Here is a 22186-nt window from a genome sequence, read left to right on the forward strand (position 1 = left end):
ATTAATATACCATGTTGTTGTTGTTTAGTCATTTAGTCGTGTCCGACTCTTCCACTGCCTCCCGCAGTTTGGTCAAACTTATGCTGATAGCTTCGAGAACACTGTCCAACCATCTCGTTCTCTGTCGTCCCCTTCTCCTGGTGCCCTCAATCTTTCCCAACATCAGGGTCTTTTCCAGGGAGTCTTCTCTTCTCATGAGGTGGCCAAAGTATTGGAGCCTCAGCTTCAGGATCTGTCCTTCCAGTGAGCACTCAGGGCTGATTTCCTTCAGAATGGATAGGTTTGATCTTCTTGCAGTCCATGGGACTCTCAAGAGTCTCTTCCAGCACCATAATTCAAAAGCATCAATTCTTCGACGATCAGCCTTCTTTATGGTCTAGCTCTCACTTCCATACATCACTACAGGGAAAACCATAGCTTTAATATACCATAAGCCCCTGCAAATTATAAACCAGTGTCACAGTTTAGGGTTTTATTGTTTTTAGGATGATTTGCACAGTCTCCACCCCCATCGTTCTGCCCGGACACTGAGGTCCAGCACCGAGGGCCTTCTGGCGGTTCCCTCGCTGCAAGAAGCCAAGTTACAGGGAACCAGGCAGAGGGCCTTCTCAGTAGTGGCACCTGCCCTGTGGAATGCCCTCCCCCCAGATGTCAAAGAGAAAAACAACTACCAGACTTTTAGAAGACATCTGAAGGCAGCCCTGTTTAGGGAATCTTTTAATGTTTAACAGACCACTGTATTTTAATATTTTGTTGGACGCTGCCCAGAGTGGCTGGGGAAACCCAGCCAGATGGGCGGGGTATAAAATGCTATGGAGGTCATCTGTAGGCATTTCATAGATGGGCGGGGTATAAAATGCTATGGAGGTCATCTGTAGGCATTTCATACCAGTACCTGTAGGCAGTACTACCCCAGCCCACTAAAAGATGAGCACAACAGTAGAGACTACTTAACCACTAAAAACCTGGGTAGATTAAAATGTTTAGCATGGCTCCTAAAAACCAGTACCAGATGTGTTTTCCTGGGGAGAGCATTCCACAGATGGGGAGTCACTACTGAGCAGCATGTTCAAAAGATTTATACCCCACTCTTTAGCCAGAAAAGCTCCTGGAGAGGCTCACAAGTCTAGTTTGGTCCTTAGAGTAGATGGAAATGGAATATTTTATTTCAGTTGAGTGGCCTTTGGGCAGAATTAAAATGCACTTCACTTAATGTTGTCTCAGGTACAAGTGAATGGTCAATTGTTTGTTTTAATCTACATTTTGTATAGAGGGAAGAATGAATGCTTAATTTTTATTAATGCTGTCTAAAAATCTTATAAAATAACATTCAGTTTTTTTCTTGCATCTCTTCATATTTCAGGTTCTGGTAATGACCTGTCGTGTCGCTTTGAATATTTTAAAAAATGACCATTTATCCCTGTCAAACATTAATCTTCTTATTTTTGATGAGTGCCATCTTGCAATTCAGGATCACCCCTATCGAGAAATTATGCAGGTAGGTTGTGACCCGTCTATATAGCTTTAACCACTGACAAAACAAATAAGTAGGCAAACTGAAGAGTTTGCATATTACGCATTAATATTTAACTTACCTTGGCATTTATTAATTTTTATCCGTTTTTGGACTGGCCTTCAGATTACTCTCTAAATTGGGGATATCCACCTCCCCCTTGCTTCTAGAATAAATGAACAGACCATAATAGGCAGCACTGGTTGAAGTGTGTGCTTTCCTGTCGCCTTGACTTGCATTCCTACCCCCATGTGGGCACTGTGGCTCACTCAGTGTACACCAAGCCTCCTTCTCTGTATTCCTCTCATTCTTGTGCCAGCTGCTTTCCCTTGAGGAAATAGTTCTCCCACTTGCCAAGGATTGGGGTGGAGGGATTGCATTTCTTTGCTCATCAGATGCTGCAAAGTGACTGGAAAAGAAAAGGAACGGAGCCAGTGCAGACAGAATGGTCAATAATAAACTATTTTTGTCCTCAGTGTGCAAGGATAGTTGTGCCTGTTACATTTCGAAGTTCTCTTCAGTCACCGCCGACTGTAATGGTTAACAGAGTCAGAAGCCTGCTCTAAGTTTTGGGATGCTAATGAAGGTGGAAATGGCCTGATTAAACATGTTCCATCAAGGAGGTCTAAAAGTGGAGTACTAGATGCTGTTTTAAATGTTGGCAGGCTTCCTTGAAACTATCCAGTGAACGAGTTGGCAGAAAATTTGTGGTGACCTCTCATTGCCAAATGTTAAATCAGAAACATCAGGAGAGCTTACTAAGTAGCCATTACATTGCACAAATCAATGAACCCGGGCTTGCACCTGATTCTGCAGAGTTCTTGGGCTTCCTCCTTTGGAAGCATGCAGTTGAGGGATTGAAGCTACATTAATTTTCTCTTATTTAGGATCACATGACCTTTAGGACTTCAAAACTGTTACCCTACTGCACTAACTTGAAAAGTTGTTGTTTAAAACAAAAGTCCTGTTACTTTTAAATATCAAAATATTAGAAGGATCAATTCCAGTTCTCGGGTCACCAGGTTTATGTGTAGTTACAGATAGGTAGCCGTGTTGGTCTGCCATAGTCAAAACAAAACAAATTCCTTCCAGTAGCACCTTAAAGACCAACTAAGTCAGTTCTTGGTATGAGCTTTCGTGTGCATGCACGCTTCTTCAGATACACAGGCATGTGTGTGAGGCATGAACTCTTTTTTTTCATCCCCCCTGCAGGAGTTCAGTAAGCCTCTTCTCTCTTTCATTCTGCTGACCTCTAGGATTTGTGTCATGCTGGAAAAGAAGGTGCAGAATGCCACTGTTCGCCACTGGGATCCTTTTCTTGATTTGGATCCCCCCCCCACCCTACTTAAGAGCAAACTTAACCTTGCGGGTTATTCTGGTTTATTTTTCAGCTTTGTGAGAGTTGTCCATCATGCCCCCGAATTTTAGGATTAACAGCTTCCATTTTAAATGGGAAATGTGATCCAGCAGAGTTGGAAGAGAAGATTCAGAAATTGGAGAACATTCTAAAGAGTAGTGCGGAAACTGCAACTGATTTAGTGGTTTTGGACAGGTACATTTTGTTATTTTTGAATTTTGTGTTGAATACCATTCATAAAAAAATTACATTGGAAGAGGTGACTTGATATCTACATGCTTGGTGTGCTGCTGTTGTTGTTTTAAATAAAAATCTAAACACTCAATGGCATTCTTTAAACCTAGTTCGTTAAAGTAAGGCCAGGTTGAATTTGTATTCTGCTGTGCAGCCCATATAGCTTTTTAGAATTGCCAAATCTGTAATTGTGCCATTTAAACAGCAGCTTAAAATGTGGCTGACAAGTTTGTTTGTTTGTTTGTTTGTGTTAAAGGTATACTTCTCAGCCTTGTGAGATTGTGGTAGATTGTGGACCATATGCTGACAAAAGTGGGCTCTATGAAAAGTTGTTAACGGAGTTGGATGATGCACTTCACTTTCTGAATGATTGCAACATATCTGTACTGTGTAGAGAGAGAGATTCTACCTTAATTTCTAAACAGGTATGGGCACATTATTTATCATTGTTTCTGCATTGCTTAACTGCAGTTTGGTCTAACCTCTTAATAGAAATATTTACTGCTTTCTTCCAGAAATACTGCCACTTTTAAATTATTCGTACTCATTATTAAGACAATCAGTTTGGCAAGGTAGCATACATTTTCAGCTACTTCTCCAGAAGATCAGACTTTAGTACTTCAGCCAAGTATGGGAAAGAAAGTGCACTTCAAATAATGACCAAGTGGTAGGCAGGGGACTGAGGTCACTCTTGATGCTAATTTGCTCAGTACCACAAAATTTTACATGTCTTAGAATCTGTCCCTTATTTTACCTAGTCTGAGATTATTTTATGACATCTGAACAAATACACAGTAGAAACTTTCCAAGAGTTTCCCTACAAGCAGCTTGTACTTGAGCGAGAAAAAATAGTTCAGACTGTGATCTGTTTCAGTCATGAACTTGCTTTATGAACTTGTATATTTCTAATCTGCACACCTTCCTGGGTGTTCCAATTCCCTCCCTCACAGCCTTTTTCATGGTAACTATAGTTTTCCTTGGCATATTGAACCAGTGTGACACAATGAGTTTCGGGTTCTGTTATGGAGGCATACTGTAGTTTGCAGTAATGATAATTTGTGCAGTTTGGACATCAAGACAAATTACGGTTAGCGCATAATATCCTTAGATCATGCTGCAGGTGTACTGATTTGTTTTATCCCACTTCACCCCCATGGTGTTTCCACAATATTGCTTACGAAACTAACAAAATTGTGAAAGCTATTTTTAACTAGCAAAGTGAAAACACATGGGAACAAATTTCCGAATCTCTAGATGAATCCTCCTTCGTGTGTCTTACCTAGAACTGCAGGTTCTTCACAAAGTATGGTAACAAGTATTGATGCACAATTCTGTAATTGCTGCCATGTCTCTCTGCTAAACCTTTAGCATTCAGAATCTGGTCAGCTATCAAACCAGACCAATGTGTGATTTAAAAAAACAAAATCCCAGGAAAATGTAGCTATGCAGTTCATTCCCTTCCTTTGTTGCATTCTGAAATATACTTATCTGGAACAGTAATCCCTTTACAGTGGTACCTCAGGTTAAGTACTTAATTCGTTCCGGAGGTCCGTACTTAACCTGAAACTGTTCTTAACCTAAAGCACCACTTTAGCTAATGGGGCCTCCCACTCTCGCCACACGATTTCTGTTCTCATTCTGAGGTAAAGTTCTTAACCCAAGGTACTATTTCTGAGTTAGCAGAGTCTGTAACCTGAAGCGTATGTAACCCGAGGTACCACTGTATATATCATTAGTTTATCTACAAAGAAGCAAATGTGCATTGCGGTTCTAAATCAGAGGTCGGCAACCTAAGGCCCATGGGCTGATTCCAGCCCATGAGTTTCCTGGCATGGGGATTCTGTGCTTTTTTTTTTTTGTGGCGCCATGTTTTTTTTTGCGCCATTGGGACCGACTTCTGGGTTTGAAGAGCGCTGGAAATAGCGTGTGTGCACGTGCACAGGCGCTTCTCCGTCCAGGAAGTGCACCGGAAATAGCGAGTGCGCACTCGCACGGGTGCTCCTCACCCGGTGGAGCGCCCATATACGTTATTTCCGGCTCACTTCTGGGACAGAGGAGCGCATGTGCACACGCTATTTCCAGCGCTCTTGCGACCTGAAATAGCTTGGGCGTGGGCATGGATGCTCCAGCCCACCGAGAGGTTTGCTGGGGAGTGGACCGGACCAGCCTCAAAAAACGTTGCCGACCCCTGCTCTAAATAATGGTTTGCAGGCTCAGTGTAAGCTGTGTCGACTGCTACAGAGCCATACCAAACTGATGAATTTAATTTGTTTGCAGATACTGTCAGACTGCCGAGCAGTGTTGCTTGTTCTGGGACCCTGGTGTGCTGATAAAGTAGCTGGAATGATGGTGAGAGAGCTACAGAAGTACATAAAGCACGAGCAAGAGGAGCTGCACAGGAAATTTTTATTGTTTACAGATACTTTCCTAAGGAAAATACATGCACTCTGTGAAGAGCACTTCTCACCTGCCTCACTTGACCTGAAATTTGTAACCCCAAAAGTAATAAAACTGCTTGAAATTTTGCGTAAATACAAGCCCTATGAACGGCAACAGTTTGAAAGTGTTGAGTGGTATAATAATCGGAATCAGGATAATTACGTGTCCTGGAGTGATTCTGAGGATGAGGACGAAGATGAAGAAATAGAGGAGAAAGAGAAAACGGAAACTAATTTTCCTTCTCCCTTTACTAATATTTTATGTGGAATTATTTTTGTGGAAAGAAGATACACAGCAGTTGTTTTGAACAGGTATGATTTCTTTTTAAAAAATTAAAAATATTGTGAATTGCAAAAGAGCTAATTGAACGTTAATCCGGAATTATAGAAGAAATATGTCCAAATGCTCATGAAGCCTGCTAGCTTTTGCAAATCTCTGCAAACCACACTTCATAAAAAAGAGAAGATGGTCGACATAGCCACAACATAACATAAAAACCCTTAAAAATTAGCAAAAACAACCTAAATATATTTAAATGATTTAAATGTAGTAAGGCTATGTGGAATATGCAGTTATCAACTGTTTAAAAGCTTAGGATAATTTTTAAATAGAATTCAGAAGTTTTTTTTACCACAAATACCAGGCACACAAGCAAAGGTGTTAATATACAGAGTAATAAGAAAAAGGCACTAATGTATGTATGTATGTATGTGGGGATATAGAGATAAAACAACTTCCACTTTTCTCTTTAAAAGTATCCTGACTAGTTTTGTGTATTGCCACAATTCATGTCGTCTTCATAAACGGAAAAACTAAAGCCTTGTTAACAGAAACAAATTTAATTTGGGCTGCTTTATGGTATACAAGATATGTAACAAAGCAACAACTAAAACAGTAAATAAATAATGAACAGATTACTTCTACTTACAAATTATTAGTTTGGGGGGAAAGTTGCAGGGAAAATGATACTGCGTAAAAATTTATTTGCATATAGTACTTCTTAAAAACTGGGTTTATTGAAATGAGGGAGGAAAGGAGTCAATTGGAAGTGTTCATTATGATTTAAAAGAATTTTACTTAAGATCTTTGTATTTCATAAGACTGAACTTTTCTTTCATTTTTGAACCAAAGGCCACTGCAGGGGGAAAAAAGAGCAGTAGAAAATTCCACTCTCTCTCTCTATATATATGGGGGGGGGGGGTAGGAATGACAAACTTTTCATTTAGTAGCTCTGTTTTAGCAATCGCTTCTTATAAAATGTTTCTCAAGATAGGATTCCATATTATATACATGCATACATGCCATCTTTATAGACATACAAAGCCATCTGAATGGCTGTACAGCAAACCATGTGATCATATGTGTTCTGGTACTTCCCAGTGAGGGATAAAATTAGTTGCTGGCAGAGAGAGCAAGAAAGGAAAACACTTGTAATTTCCTTGATTTCTCTGCCAAAGAAAAGAGAAGCAATGCTGTGAGTGAATATATGGCAGCAGTCTCCTTCATAGAAATGTAGGGCAGGGCAAGGTCTGGCCATGGCTACTTGTAGAGGCTGTTAGAACCACAGGCCATTTAAAGCATGAGGGATTTTAAAACAATCTTCCCTTGTCAAGTGGGTAAAATGTGTAAATTAAGCCAGTGGAAGCTTATCAGAATGACTAAATCCAGGAACAGGTTTCCAAGAGAATAGGAATTTCCTATGGATTGCTTTTCTCAGAAATAAGAACCTTGGTTTTGCTGCATGGTGGGGTTATGTGACGATCAGTCCCTACTAAATAGGCACTCACTATTGGGACTTGTTAGATATAATATTTTCTGTTCTAGACTTTGGGACCATTAAGAATACATGAACTAAATGTTCTTCAAAAGTAAGGCTGTCTTTCTCTGTGTCGGGTATAGAACCACTGGAGGAATTTATTTTAAGAATTTTAAATGCAAATGCCACCTTGATATCAAAAAGATGATTAGCTTACATTTTCTCAACTATTTTCTCAACTACTTCCAAAATGTGTATAATGTGTTTAGGTTGATAAAAGAAGCTGGCAAACAAGACCCAGAGCTGGCTTACATCAGCAGCAATTTTATAACTGGACATGGCATTGGAAAGAATCAGCCCCGTAGTAAACAGATGGAAGTAGAATTCCGAAAGCAGGAAGAGGTAACTTTAATGAAAATAATTGTACAAAAATGCTGTATAGTTGCTTAACCTTTAGAACCTTTGCAAAGTCCAGAGATTCTGCATCTTACAAATTCTGCATAGTTCTTATAGATCAATATGTAGAATCATACAAGTTTCTGAACCAAACCTGAATTTTAAAACAAAAATGACAAACAACAGCTGGCTGAAATTGTACTGCTTATGAGCTAAGGTTTATGTTGAAAATATTACAGAATGAAAAATTTTATTGCTGGTTTAAAACTTTAGCTATTTTTCAAAATGTTACTTTGATATCAGATTTGCAGTCTCCGTGAAGGTACTGTAAATGCCCTGTTTCTGAAATACTGATACAGTTTTAGTTCTTTTTGTGTGAATGACACACACAAAATGAAATGCAAAGAAAAATGCAACTTTTAAAACATTTCCCCCCCCTAAAAGCAGCGATAAAATTTAACAGACTGGGTTCCTCCTCCCCAGAAAAATATAATGGGCTTTAGTTTTACACTTTGGCAAAAGTGTGCCAGCCTGCTTTCAAAGGTGAATAATACCTTTTTTATTTTTTTTTTTTATAATAATTTTTATTGATTTTACAACATAAAGAAAAAACAAAACAAACATAATGCGACTTCCCCAAACCTCCCCTTCACTGCATCCAAATTTCAAAATTTTTAGCAATTCTTCATCCCATTTTTATATTTAATTCTCTTTAAAAAGAGTTTCTGCTTTATAAATTTCGATTTATAGCTGTAATTCTTAGTGTCCAATCCCCTGACATCTTAACATTCCGAAATTTTACAACAATTTTTAAGATAGATTTTAAATTTTTTCCAGTCCTCCTCCACTGTCTCTTTCTTCTGGTCACGGATTCTGCCGGTCATCTCTGCCAGTCCCATAAATTCAGTCACCTTGGTCTGCCATTCTTCCAGAGTAGGTAGTTCTTTAGTCTTCCAATACTTCGCCAAAAGGATTCTTGCTGCTGTTGTTGCGTACATAAAAAAGGTCCTATCTTTCTTTGGTACCAATTGGCCGACCATGCCCAAGAGAAAAGCCTCCGGTTTCTTTACAAATGTCCACTTAAGGATTTTCTTAATTTCATTATAGATCATTTCCCAGTAGGCCTTAATCTTTGGGCAGGTCCACCAAAGGTGATAAAAGGTTCCTTCACATTCATTACACTTCCAGCAATTGTTATTGGGCAAATGATATATCTTTGCAAGCTTGGCTGGGGTCATGTACCACCTATAGATCATTTTCATTATGTTCTCTTTCAGGGCACTACATGCCGTAAATTTAATACCTGTGGTCCATAACTGCTCCCAGTCAGCAAACATAATATCATGACCAATATCTTGTGCCCACTTAATCATGGCTGATTTAACCGTTTCATCTTGTGTGTTCCATTTTAGCAGCAGATTATACATTCTAGACAAATTCTTAGTATTGGGTTCTAGCAATTCTGTTTCTAACTTTGACCTCTCCTTCTGAAATCCTAGTTTTCTGTCCTGCTTAAAAGTTTCATTAATCTGGTAATAATGTAACCAGTCTCGGACTTTAGGTTTCAATTTCTCGAAACTCTGTAGTTTCAGCTTTTCACCATCATATTCTACAATTTCGCAATATTTTGGCCAGTCTGTATCCATGTTCAATCTTTTTACCGCCTTAGCTTCCATTGGTGACAGCCACCTGGGGGTTTTACTTTCAAACAAATCTTTATATCGATTCCATACATTATACAATGCTTTCCTAATAATATGATTTTTAAAATTTCTATGTACCTTTACCTTGTCATACCATAAATATGCATGCCAACCAAAACTATTATCATAACCTTCCAGGTCCAGAATGTCTGTATTCTCAAGAAGTAGCCATGGTTTCAGCCAGCAAAAAGCTGCTGCTTCATAATAAAGTTTTAAGTCCGGCAGGGCAAAGCCCCCTCTATCCTTTGCATCAGTCAAAATCTTGAATTTAATTCTGGGTTTTTTGCCCTGCCAGACAAATTTAGATATATCTTTCTGCCACTTCTTGAAACAGTCCATCTTATCTAAAATTTGCAATGTCTGGAACAAAAACAACAATCTCGGCAATACATTCATCTTAATTACAGCAATTCGGCCTAACAAGGAAAGTCTCAATCTTGACCATATATCGAAATCTTTCTTCACTTCAGCCCAGCATTTCTCATAATTATCTTTAAATAGATTCACATTCTTAGATGTTAAGTTCACCCCCAGATATTTTACCTTTTTAGTAATTTCCAAACCCGTTTCTCTTTGAAAACTATCTTTTTCCCCCACCGTGAGATTTTTTTCCAACACCTTTGTCTTGTGTTTATTCAATTTAAAACCTGCTACCTGACCAAATATTTCAATAAGTTCCAAAACTCTTTTTGTACTAGTTTCTGGCTGTTGTAGTGTCAAAACTAGGTCATCTGCAAATGCTCTTAACTTATAATGTTTAGTTCCGACCTGGAATAATACCTTTTTTAAAGAAGGAATAGAACAGCACATCATCATGGAATTCTTTGGTGTCCCCCCACCCCCGTAAGACCATAGTTGCTGTGTGATCTGATTTCCATTGTCTGCATCAAAGACTTCAAAACCAGTGGGTTTCTATCAAAGGCCTCTGTGGTGATGAAAATAGTGGTTTGCTTATAGGACTGTTATAATATTTACCTTGTTAGTATGAAGAAGAGCTGAAAGTATTCAAATCCCACTTTTTTCTAGTAAGCTGTTTTTCTAATTACAAAATTATTTTCTGGTTAAAACCTGTCATTGCTAACTAATGGCTTGTGAACGAATTTGTACACTTGATTATTGAATTCTGAAGTATGTATTAAACTTTTGTCAAGCTTCTGATTTAATAACTGATTGGTCTTAGATATGTATCTTCTTGGTTGCTTTTGTAGGTACTTAGAAAATTTCGAGCACACGAGACCAACTTACTAATTGCAACTAGTATTGTAGAAGAGGGTGTTGACATACCAAAATGCAATTTGGTGGTTCGTTTTGATTTGCCCACAGAATATCGTTCCTATGTGCAGTCCAAAGGAAGGGCCAGGGCACCTATCTCGAATTACATCATGTTAGCAGATTCAGACAAAATCAAATGTTTTGAAGAAGATCTTAAAACCTACAAGGCAATTGAGAAGGTATGTGGCAAAAGAGAATGAGTAACAAAAATAAAAACCACTAGACACTCAAGCAGCAATAAAAAGGGGGGAAAGGGTCCTTGGCCCCAATCAAAACACTCTGTTCTTAGAAGAAATATGGTGAACCTGGGCTGAAGAAGACTTAAGGGCTGGAAACTTGGGAATCCAAGCTTAATTGAAAATTATGCCTTGAAAAATGATAGGAGGAAGTGACTAGGGCAGAAGGTTTGAATATCCATTGTTTGGAAGGGTTGGGAAAGCTGCAGGAAGGACTGTGTAGGGCCTAGTGAGTAAAGTGGGAGAGGTGGGTTAAAGAAAAATTCAGTCCCTGGGTGGCTCAGGGTCTGAAAAAGGATCTGGCCAGCCTTTCCCCCCAGGCCTACTACATAGCAGATGAGTAAAAGGATGGAAGAATCCCCCCCCTTTCCTTAATTTAGACAAATATTCCAGGTATGAACATTCATTTGAGACTCCCACCTCCATTTCCGTTTTCACTACACCCTGTGACAGGTTGCAAATTTCCCACAAAATGTACTGTTGGCTGATACTGATTCAGCCCCTTCCATTTGTGATGCCCAGGGCAAGTGCCCTCTTTAAAGGTGGTGGGGGTAGCTAAAAGTGGCAAATCAGTTACTGGAGCTAGTCAGTAGCTTTTGTATACAGTATGAGGAGGTTGTAACATAGGCTAGGGCTTAGCCGCAGCTGCTTAATACAGCTCTAGGTATTTTCTCTCTTCATTCCCCCACATTCTTATACTTAATTATTTAAATGTCTGGAAAAAAATAATTGCAGTTTTGAAAGGTTTAGTCTGCCATCTTGATTCAAAATCATGTTTAATTGTATAGACAGAATCCAGCTTCTTGATATTGGGAACCAATTGATACTGCAAAATTTGGCTATATTTTAAGAGGTGTCGAAATGCATGGAGAAGAGGGAAAAAATAGACACTAAACTTTGCAAAATACATAGATCAGTTCTGAGTTGCATAGAATTATCATCATTCTGTCATATGTATATTTTAAAGATCCTGAGGAACAAATGCTCGAAGTCTGTGGATACTAGTGAAACTGAAAATGAACCCATTATAGATGACGATGATATATTCCCACCATATGTGCTAAGACCAGAAGACGGCGGTCCAAGAGTCACAATAAACACTGCTATTGGGCACATTAATAGGTATGAAATCTATTGGTGTTTCAGTTTTGACATACTGTATTTTTCGCCCTATAGGACGCACTTTTTCCCCTCCAAAAATGAAGGGGAAATGTGTGCGCGCACCAACCCCTCTCGCTCTCCAGGCTTCAGGAAGCTATCTGCAAGCCGTGGGAGAACTGCCCGACTTCACGCAGCTCTCCCACGGCTAGCGGAGAGCTTGCCTGCACCCAGAAGCTTGGGGTGTGCTGAGCTCAGCATGCCCCAGGCTTCCGGCTTCGCGCAGCTCTCCCACGGCTTGCGGATAGGAGCCACGCACCTGGGGGGGGGAATAATTCCCCCCCCTTTATTTCCCCCCCAAAAAACTAGGTGCGTCCTATGGGGCGAAAAATACAGTAATTTGCTGAATTTCTAAGATAGCCTGCTTTAGCCTGAGGGGAATTGTCTTTAGATCTGAGGAAATCGTTCTGGTTGTGCTGTGGATTCCCTTTATTAAAAAATAAGGCAATCAAATCTTTAAAAATATTGATTTATATCATTATTAGGATACTCATGCAGAAGAATGTTTAAATGGTACAGAAGAATCTGCTTATGTTTTAAATCCCCCTATAAAGATCAACAAGTATTGTTCCCTGAACTTGAAATTGTTCCCCTTAGGGAAGCAACTAACCATACCAGTTACCAGTTACCCTGCTCTCTTGCTATGTAATCCTCCACTCAGCGTGGCTCACTGGCATAAATAAATGCTGACCAGTGTGTGTCTTACACAGCAATCCAAAACCCCTTTGTGCTGGGTTGGAGTTAGAGCCAAGCATTGGTGGGTGGAAGTTCTGCTGGCAGGATCCTTTCTGGCTGCAGACAGTGGACAGACCTCAAATTTGATTAATCACTGCCTTTCACCCACCTTACCCATGCATGGTGCTCCCTTACTCTTAAAGGTAAAGGGACCCCTGACCATTAGGTCCAGTCATGGCCGACTCTGGGGTTGCGGCGCTCATCTTATTGGCCGAGGGAGCCGGCGTACAGCTTCCAGGTCATGTGGCCAACATGACTAAGCCACTTCTGGCGAACCAGAGCAGCACACGGAGACGCCGTTTACCTTCCCGCTGGAGCAGTATCTATTTATCTACTTGCACTTTGACGTGCTTTCAAACTGCTAGGTTGGTAGGAGCAGGGACCGAGCAATGGGAGCTCATCCCATCGTGGGGATTCGAACCGCCGACCTTCTGATCAGCAAGTCCTAGGCACTGTGGTTTAACTCACAGTGCCAACTGCGTCCCCCCCTTACTGTTAGGACACTGTTTATTTCTGTAACACTTTCTGGTGTACAAATGTTCTACTAAATGTCATTTTTAACTGAAATTGTAAGCAGAGAATCCAGTTTAATTCCGTTGTTAAAGCTTAGGTAATCATTCTCACTATAAATTAGAACTTCTCTGCCCTTAAGCTCCATGGCTGTCAGATAGTTATTACTGTTCATCCTTAACAGCAGTTCCAGTTGAGGGCTCTGAGCCTTGACTTTTAACATATTGGCTCCTCCTTCCCCATTCATTTCTAGTATCTGATTTTTAAAATGTCCACTCAATCCCTGACCTTTCCTTGTTTAGCAAGAAGGTCTGAAGGGGGCTTATAAGTACATTCAGCCACCACATTACCAGGAACCTTTCTGATTATGAGACAATTTGCAACTGTGTTCAGCTGAACATTCAGATTTCCTGTAGACTTTTCAAGAAGATCAGAGGTGGAGCAGCTGCAGGGATGTTGGAAGCAGGGCTAGCATGTGATGCTCACTTTCCCCTTCCCAGAGTAAGCCCAATGCATTATTTTAAATTCTTCAGTGGCATGGCTCTTTCCTAGAATAACTTAATTATCATTAATCTTGTGTTATATAGGTACTGTGCTAGACTGCCAAGTGACCCGTTTACTCATCTAGCTCCCAAGTGTAAAACTAGAGAACTCTCTGATAACACATTTTATTCAACTCTTTATCTGCCTATCAATTCTCCTCTACGAGCATCAATAGTTGTAAGTATTTCAGTTTATTTAGGTTACTTTATGCTTGGAATATGTTCAAAGTTCTACTTTTTTCCATTGGCGCTGGTTTAAGATAACGCTTTGCTGTAGTGCTTATTTTGCAGCCCTGTTCTGCTTGGCAGCTTGATCCCATGGATTTGCCATAAGCTCGATAATGGGTGCAAGCAGCGAATTATGCTGCATCAGCTAAAACCATCAAATGGGGCACAGTTGACTGTTCTAAACACTGTAGAGCATAGAGCCCAAAATAGGAAGTGAGAGAAGATAATCTTAATCTTATTCATCATCCTGACTAGACTAACATATTAAGACTTGAATGAACTCATTGGAAATTGCATAGGAAGTGCTTCATTGAGCTGGGTCTGAGCCCAGTTTCTGTTAGCAGCTGTCTCAGCACAGAGCTTTTGGAATCTAAAGGAAAATATATTATTCCTTCATGTTCATTGTTCACTTGAAACAATCATCTGTGGTTTGGTATTTATTATACAGTAAGACTCCATGTATCTTATTTGCTGCTGCATGAGAAAAAATTAACAACTTGTGCTGGTAATCAAAATTTTATCTATTCTATTTAGGGCTATGTGTTTTTAATGTGATTTCATTATTATTTAAGGTGTCCTTTGCATAGGAGCTGTTCGTCTGTGTGTGTGTGTGTGTGTGTGTGTGTGTGTGTGTGTGTGTGCTTGTGTGCACGCGCGCTCACGTGCCAATGAGAACATATGCTTCCTTTAATATAATTGGTTCAAATTTTATTTCTAGGGTCCTCCAATGAATTGTACAAGATTGGCAGAGAGAGTTGTTGCTCTTATTTGCTGTGAAAAATTGCATAAGATTGGTAAGCATATTTGAAAGTGAGGAACATTTATTTAGTCATGAAAAACCTAAAGGATACAATTTTGTACTTTTTTATTGATATGCTTGTCAACGCCTACATATTTGCTGCCAAAAACATTTCATGCAATTGTGGAAAGCACAACAGAAATTTTGGAACACTTCCTCCAGATATATATATATATTTGATGATATAGCTGATACATCATTGGCTGCAGGGAAATAGGATTTGGAGCCAAAAACATGTGAGTGGAAGGCCACTCATACAATGCCAGTTTCCCACCTCCTCCTTTATGCAGCCCCCATGTGCCCACCCCTAACTCCTGAGGGTGACTTGTAAGGTATCTCAGCTTGATTTTCCCCAATTCTTTCCACCAGTTGAAACTCCTCTCATCTCGTCCCCGCTGTTATGGAGGCTCTTCAGATCCTCTGCAGCTTTTTTGTTGTTGTAGTAAATATTTTTTATTGATTTTCATAGATGTCACTACATTTTTAATATATACAGCTAAACATAATTATAACTCTCCTACCCCACCCCATTTTTGCCAGCTGTTGCAGCTTTTTTGAGAATATTGGGGTTATCGTCAAGACGAGAGGCCATGCCATTTGCTTGAGTGGACTTCCACCTTCACAAGTCTGGATCCCAGTCAATATGTTTGGGAATAATGCAAAAATTTGTATTGGAAATAAAGCCCAATGAACTTGGTGGGACTTCCTTCTGAGTAAACATGAATAGGATCAAGCTGAATATATTACTTTTAGATGCTTAGTGTTATAGATTGGTCTCTAAACAATAGCATTTAACAAAATTAGTGTAGCATCTGAGAATGTTTAAAAGCTTTTCGTCGGTTATTTAAATTTAGGCAGCTTTCACCAAGCCATTGGTGCAGGAAATTAAGTTCTCTGTCACTTCCAACAAAGGATTATTTTTAATTCTTTTGCATGTACTTGGAAAGGTTTTTAAAAAAGCAACCAAAAAACGACATTGCCTTAAATGAGGAATTTAAGACCTTTCATTGGCAAAGAATATAAGGTACATGTGGATTGACTGCTGATGCTTTGTTACTGAGTTCACTGAAATGTCACAGTTCCTCAACATTTTTATCATAGGTCTTATAAAAGTTCCCCCGTCCCTGAAGGGATAGATATTTCCACATTTTATGAAATAAAATTGGATTTATAACTTGTTCTTTATCAATGCATTTTAGGTGAACTGGATGATCACTTGATGCCTGTTGGGAAAGAGACAGTGAAATATGAGGAGGAACTTGATTTGCATGATGAAGAAGAAACCAGTGTTCCAGGAAGGCCAGGCTCTACAAAACGAAGGCAATGCTACCCTAAAGCTGTTAGTATAGTTCTGTGCCCTCACTATGTGTGACTGTGCTGTGGTGTTGAACCATGTTTGCTTAAGATTCTTCTAAGTTGCATAGCAGAGGCAGGATATGAATAGACTAACCCCAAGGTCCTACAGGAATGTTTTGCAAACAATAATTCCCATATGTTTGGGGAAAGGAGTCTTGATACTCTACCACAGAGTAATGGATACTATGATCACATAGGCTAAGACACCAGACTTTTTCCATTCAGATCTGGGGGGTGGAGGGTGGAGAAGGAGATTGAGGGAGGAAATAGTTTTGTATAAAGTTTTATATTGTGGACACTAATCTAACATTGTGGAAAATTAATACTTTTTACTTCATTTAAGAATGTATAGTACTTTTTAAATGTTTAAACGACAGCAGAGTAACGAAAGGCAGGCTGCTACTTCAGGATTTTGCTTGTGTGATTCAAGACAGGGTTTGATGGCACATGTTGGAGCCTCCTTACTTAAGCCAAGTAGATGTAGGACTAATTAGTGCCTGTGTGAAAGTTTTATGATGTAGTAAAGTCACTTAGCCTTTAACGCTTAACAATTCCATCTTTTAAATGGCTGCTAATGAACTTCTTTATTACAAGAACAAATGTATTCATACACTGCTTTTTATGCCCCCGTGTGCAGCTAGAGTCCTTGCAAAGACTCACCAGTTGTTTGGATCGTGTTCATTTTGCATGAACATGCAAAATGCCTAGAGTTCATTCCATGAGTTATTTATTCCATTCTGCTGTGGTTTATTTGCAGATTTATTATTTTACTGTTGTTGTGGCAGAACACTTGTAAGGGTAGAAATTATGCACGTTGTGGAGCAGAGATGTCTGATCTTCTTGTTTTGCTTACACTCAGGATGCACACTGAAATGTCCTAATGTCTTTTCCATTTTAAACTACTTGTGTACAAAGATAAATTTATAAGTAAAAAAATAAGTACAAAAGTAATTCATAAGGGAACTTTTGATTTAAAAATAAATTCAATTTATTCTATACCTATAGATTCCAGAATGTTTGACGGATAGTTATCCCAAACCTGACCAACCCTGTTACCTTTATGTAATTGGAATGGTATTAACTACCCCTCTACCTGATGAGCTCAACTTCAGGCGACGAAAGCTATATCCTCCTGAAGATACTGCAAGATGTTTTGGAATACTAACAGCCAAACCTATACCTCAGGTAGTAAACTTGTGCTTGTAGTCTATCTAGTCTGCTTTGAGATGTTGCAGATTTGGAAGCAAGTCATTGTGTCACATAACACATTCATATTCATGAAACAAACTTAATCATTTCAGTTTAGTTCACTACAAATAGTTTCCTCAATCATTCCAGCATAATTTATCCTTTCAAAGCAGTAGCTCAGAGCTTTTTGGTATCTGTGGCTTTGCATGTCACAATCCAGTGGCTTATAAAAATGACTTGGAAATAGACAGTGGTGGATTTATTAAAGGTAAAGAACCCCTGGATGGTTAAGTCCAGTCAAAGGCGACTGGGGTGTGGTGCTCATCTCACTTTTCAGACCAAGGGAGCTAGTATTTGTCCACAGAAAGTTTTCCAGGTCATGTGGCCAGCATGACTAAACCGTTTTTCGCACAACAAGACACCATGACGAGTGGCAGAGTGCACGGAAACACCGTTTACCTTCCCTCTGCAGTGGTACCTATTTATCTACTTGCACTGGTGTGCTTTCAAACTGCTAGGTTGGCAGAAGCTGGGACAGAGCAACGGGAGCTCATCCCATTGCACAGATTCAAACTGCTGACCTTCCGATCGGCAAGCCCAAGAGGCTCAGTGGTTTAGACCACAGAGCCACCCACATTCCAGGTGGTGGATTTATAGGTATGCTCTACTGAGCCTCCCCGCCCCCAACTTATTTAGTTTATATTGTTAGCTGAGAGGATAGCTTTGAAACATGACTACAAGCAATTAATGGTGCTCAATGAATTTTGGTATTTTAGCTTGTTGCATTATTTCCACTCTTCATTTCTCCTACTTCATGATTAAAGTCAGTGGAGGCTGGTCCATTAGGTAGCCAGGGCATAGCCCTACCAAGTGATATGCCAAGCAATTAAAAAAAAAGTTTTCCCCAAAATCTCAAAGCCACACATACCCTTCCATAATCCATTTGAATTTAGAGATGCTTGGAGAGACATTTCTGTCCATCAGTTCTCTGCACCACTTGTCTTCAGGTAGAAAAACTATGCATAAATAGTTGCACATTAGCACTTTGGCCAGTTCTTTGTTGGAACAATCTCATATTGACTTGTCTTTCCCCCCCTTTCTTCACTCAGATTCCTCACTTTCCTGTGTATACCCGCTCGGGAGAAGTGACCATATCTATTGAGCTAAAGAAATCAGGATTCACTTTGTCTTTACAAATGCTTGAGTTGATCACAAGACTTCACCAGTACATTTTCTCTCACATTCTTCGGCTTGAGAAACCTGCACTAGAATTCAGACCTACCGATGCTGATTCAGCCTATTGTGTTCTACCTCTTAATGTTGGTGAGGAGAAGACAGTTGTAAATATTAATTTGCTATTATCGTCATTGTCATTATTCTTATTATGCATCCCAGAAGATCCCGTGGAAATTTAAAAATTATTATTAAAAACAGTTAAAACAAATACTCAGAGGAATTGTATGGGTCTTGAAAACACACACCTCATGTATCAAAGGACAGGGTAAAGAAGTATGTTTTGAGAGTTCATTGAAAGCTGTATAGTGAAGGTGCCAGGCGCACCTCTATGGGTAGGGAAATCCAGCTTTGTTCTTCCACTTGCACTTAAAAACAGGATATTTAGAACTGTTGTAGAAGCTACCCCTTACATCACTTCAGGCACTCCTGTGCAGAATCTTGTGCATATGTTTGCATTGGCTAATTTCTATTCATTCTTCTTTGTATCCAGTGAATTGTTCTGTTTATTTTAGATTCACAGTTTGAGAAAAGGGTAATGGTTATAGTTGGAATTACATCAGAGGTATATAATACAGCAGGGATAACCAGCTTGGTGCTGGTTGTGGGCTGCAGAATGCCCTCCAGATGCTGTGGATTACAACTATAGTTCAGCAAGAGTCTTGTGATACTAACAGATCTATTGCAGTATTAAGACTTAGTAGGTTTTGCTACAATAGGTAAATGGATGATGTTTGGGAATGTACACAAGGGTTTTTGGTTTTTTTTTAAATCTGTTTTGACAGCTAAAACAACTTTTTCTTTCTTTCAAGTTGATGGCTCCAGCACTTTGGACATTGATTTTAAATTTATGGAAGATATTGAAAAATCTGAAGCACGTACAGGCATTCCCAGTACACAGTATACAAAAGAGACACCTTTTATTTTCAAATTAGAAGATTACCAGGATGCAGTTATCATTCCAAGGTGATTATACTGTGTGTGTGTGAGAGAGACCAGTATTTGTCAGCTGCTAATATTTCATAGATATAAACACGGTTAAATATGCCTAACCCTGGCTTACAGGAGCTCACCTCCTGATATGCAGGAGAGTCTACAAGTGAAAAATAATATAGTTAATGAAATAATAAAATAAAATTAAAACCAATAAAATTCTCAATGGCACAGATTACTGGATGTGCCCAGAGTAGCCCTTTGTGTCCTGGCCAGTGCTTAACTATTTTGATAAATCCAGTCATTCCACTCAGCATTAATGGAAATAACTTATATTTTATTTTGGGCTTGCTTGTGGTTGCATAGTAGGACTTCTTTTCTGATGTATAACTTCAGGTCATGTTAGGGAACTTGTTCAGCAGAACATTTGACATTGCAACCCAAATATCTGCTTCTGTCTAGGTATCGGAATTTTGATCAGCCTCATCGATTTTATGTTGCTGATGTCTACACAGATCTTACTCCACTGAGCAAATTTCCTTCCCCAGAATATGAAACTTTTGCTGAATATTATAAAACCAAGTATAACCTTGACCTGACCAATCTCAACCAGCCATTGCTGGATGTGGACCACACATCTTCAAGGTAAAGAGGGTTTTGATAGCTTAAAATAGTTCTAATTTGTATTGTTTCAATATAGTCAACGTGGAATCTCTCAAGGTTTGCAGAAGTGGGAAAAAATGGCTGCAGAATGCCATATGTTTGAGAGAGGGTGGGGAGAGAGAGAGATGGACTGGAAAATGGGAAGGGGAAGAACAGAATGTAATGCTTGGAATCCAGAACAGCTGCTCTCCGTGCTGCAATATTTTGCTGCGGGCCCCACTTGTTAAATAGAGTTGAAATTAGTTTTTACCTGAAATGCATTTGGTGGTTCCTGCTCAGGAGAAACATCTGGGGGATTTCAAGGGAAACAAAAATAATTTCTCTAAGTCTGGTAACATGTCTAAAATTATTTTCCCATGTCCCTGGTTTTAACATCTTTTAATCAAGCTTTTCCTCATTTTCCCTTGCAACACCTTCCAGGGTGAAATGCAAAGTTATACTGCATGTTTTAAAGAACAGCCCTTCCCATTTTCTCTTTAGACTTAATCTTTTGACTCCTCGTCATCTGAATCAGAAGGGGAAAGCTCTTCCACTGAGTAGTGCTGAGAAGAGGAAAGCTAAGTGGGAAAGTCTGCAGAATAAGCAGGTAATGACGAATTTCCTATTTTATGGTGTTCAGCACCTCTTTAGTACCCTAAAATGGGTTGACTAACCACTTTTGGTCTGAGGACAGTATTCACTTTTGCCCCAACCCTCTGGAAGCTGCATCTCACGCACGCTTTTGCATGCCCCCGCCCCCCAAGGCATGCACTCCCCCACTTAGATTACCTGAAGAGAGGCTGTTCCCACTCCAAACTCATCAAATGTTCGATCTGGAGGGTGGAATGGGAGTGTGCAACTCTATCAAGGTGTTGGGCTTTTATCCTTCCCAGTGCTATATATTCTCCCTTTTCCCCTTTCCCTTTTGGCTGCTGTTGCCAAAATTACAGTCATACCTCGGGTTGAATACGCTTCGAGTTGAGCGTGTTCGAGTTGCGCTCCTCGGAAACCCGGAAGTAACGGAGCGTGTTACTTCCGGGTTTCGCCGCTTGCGCATGCATAGACGCTCAAAATGACATCATGCGCAGAAGCGGCAAAAAGCGACACGCGCATGCGCAGATGCGCCATCGCTAGTTACGTTTAATTCTAGATGCGAACAGGGCTCCGGAACGGATCCCATTCGTATTTAGAGGTACCACTGTAGTTTGGTCCTTAGGGAAGGCAAGGGGGTAGAAAAAAATCTTGGCGGGAAATCAGGCCCTCGAACTGTGGGTTGCCACCTGTGCTCTGAAATATTGAGTGACTAAAGGCAAATTTTATTCTTTATTAAAGATTCTGGTTCCAGAACTCTGTGCTATCCATCCTATTCCAGCATCGCTGTGGAGAAAAGCGGTTTGCCTCCCCAGCATTCTTTATCGTCTTCACTGCCTTTTGACAGCCGAGGAACTCAGATCCCAAACCGCCATTGATGCTGGTGTAGGAGTTAAGTCACTTCCTTCAGATTTCAGGTATTGGAATACTATACTTTATCTCTATAAAGTTATGTTGCATAGTACTCTGATATTTTGCCATTGCTATGTTCTCTGGTAGCTTCTCATTTGCCAAAGGTGTGCCTTCCATATGTAGAAACCGTCTTCTGCTCATGGAAGGGCTATTCATACACCTCACACCTAATATGTTGTGCAATAATTGAAGCTAAATTCAAACATAATGCTCTCCATGCGCAAGCATGAGATGTATTATATAGCATGCCTCTTATAGCACTATGCAAACTCTTCCTCTGTAGTTGTGTCTTTGAAGGATTTTTATCCCATGCATCCACCAAAAAAGTCTTCCAGAGCAGCTTACCAGGATCAGTAAAAAAACTATTCCTAATCCCAGGCTTTATCATCCATCTAAAAGGCATGGCAGAAGGAAAAGGAACTGGGTAGCAGGGAACTAACTTAGGCACTTAGT

The 22186-nt window shown here is 39.8% G+C and overlaps 1 protein-coding gene across 4 annotated transcripts in view; it reads left to right on the forward strand.

Annotated features, from left to right (window-relative positions):
- DICER1 (dicer 1, ribonuclease III) overlaps positions 1-22186 on the forward strand; it is a 53579-nt gene that overhangs the window by 16999 nt on the left and 14394 nt on the right. Inside the window, exons 7-22 of one of the 4 annotated variants that reach the window (XM_081857852.1) lie at positions 1364-1498; positions 2905-3065; positions 3361-3529; positions 5382-5854; positions 7569-7701; positions 10607-10849; positions 11874-12028; positions 13897-14029; positions 14798-14873; positions 16078-16217; positions 17240-17419; positions 18532-18745; positions 19468-19621; positions 20051-20233; positions 20732-20837; positions 21563-21738. In XM_081857852.1, the coding sequence (XP_081713978.1) occupies positions 1364-1498; positions 2905-3065; positions 3361-3529; positions 5382-5854; positions 7569-7701; positions 10607-10849; positions 11874-12028; positions 13897-14029; positions 14798-14873; positions 16078-16217; positions 17240-17419; positions 18532-18745; positions 19468-19621; positions 20051-20233; positions 20732-20837; positions 21563-21738 (2831 nt within the window). Of the gene's footprint in view, positions 1-1363; positions 1499-2904; positions 3066-3360; positions 3530-5381; positions 5855-7568; positions 7702-10606; positions 10850-11873; positions 12029-13896; positions 14030-14797; positions 14874-16077; positions 16218-17239; positions 17420-18531; positions 18746-19467; positions 19622-20050; positions 20234-20731; positions 20838-21562; positions 21739-22186 lie in introns of those variants that run through there. The other 3 variants (XM_081857853.1, XM_081857854.1, XR_014155526.1) reach the window with 3 other exon arrangements.

This window comes from Podarcis erhardii (genome assembly GCF_964252035.2).
Source record: "Podarcis erhardii genome assembly, chromosome: 1".
NCBI classification, from domain to species: domain Eukaryota; kingdom Metazoa; phylum Chordata; class Lepidosauria; order Squamata; family Lacertidae; genus Podarcis; species Podarcis erhardii.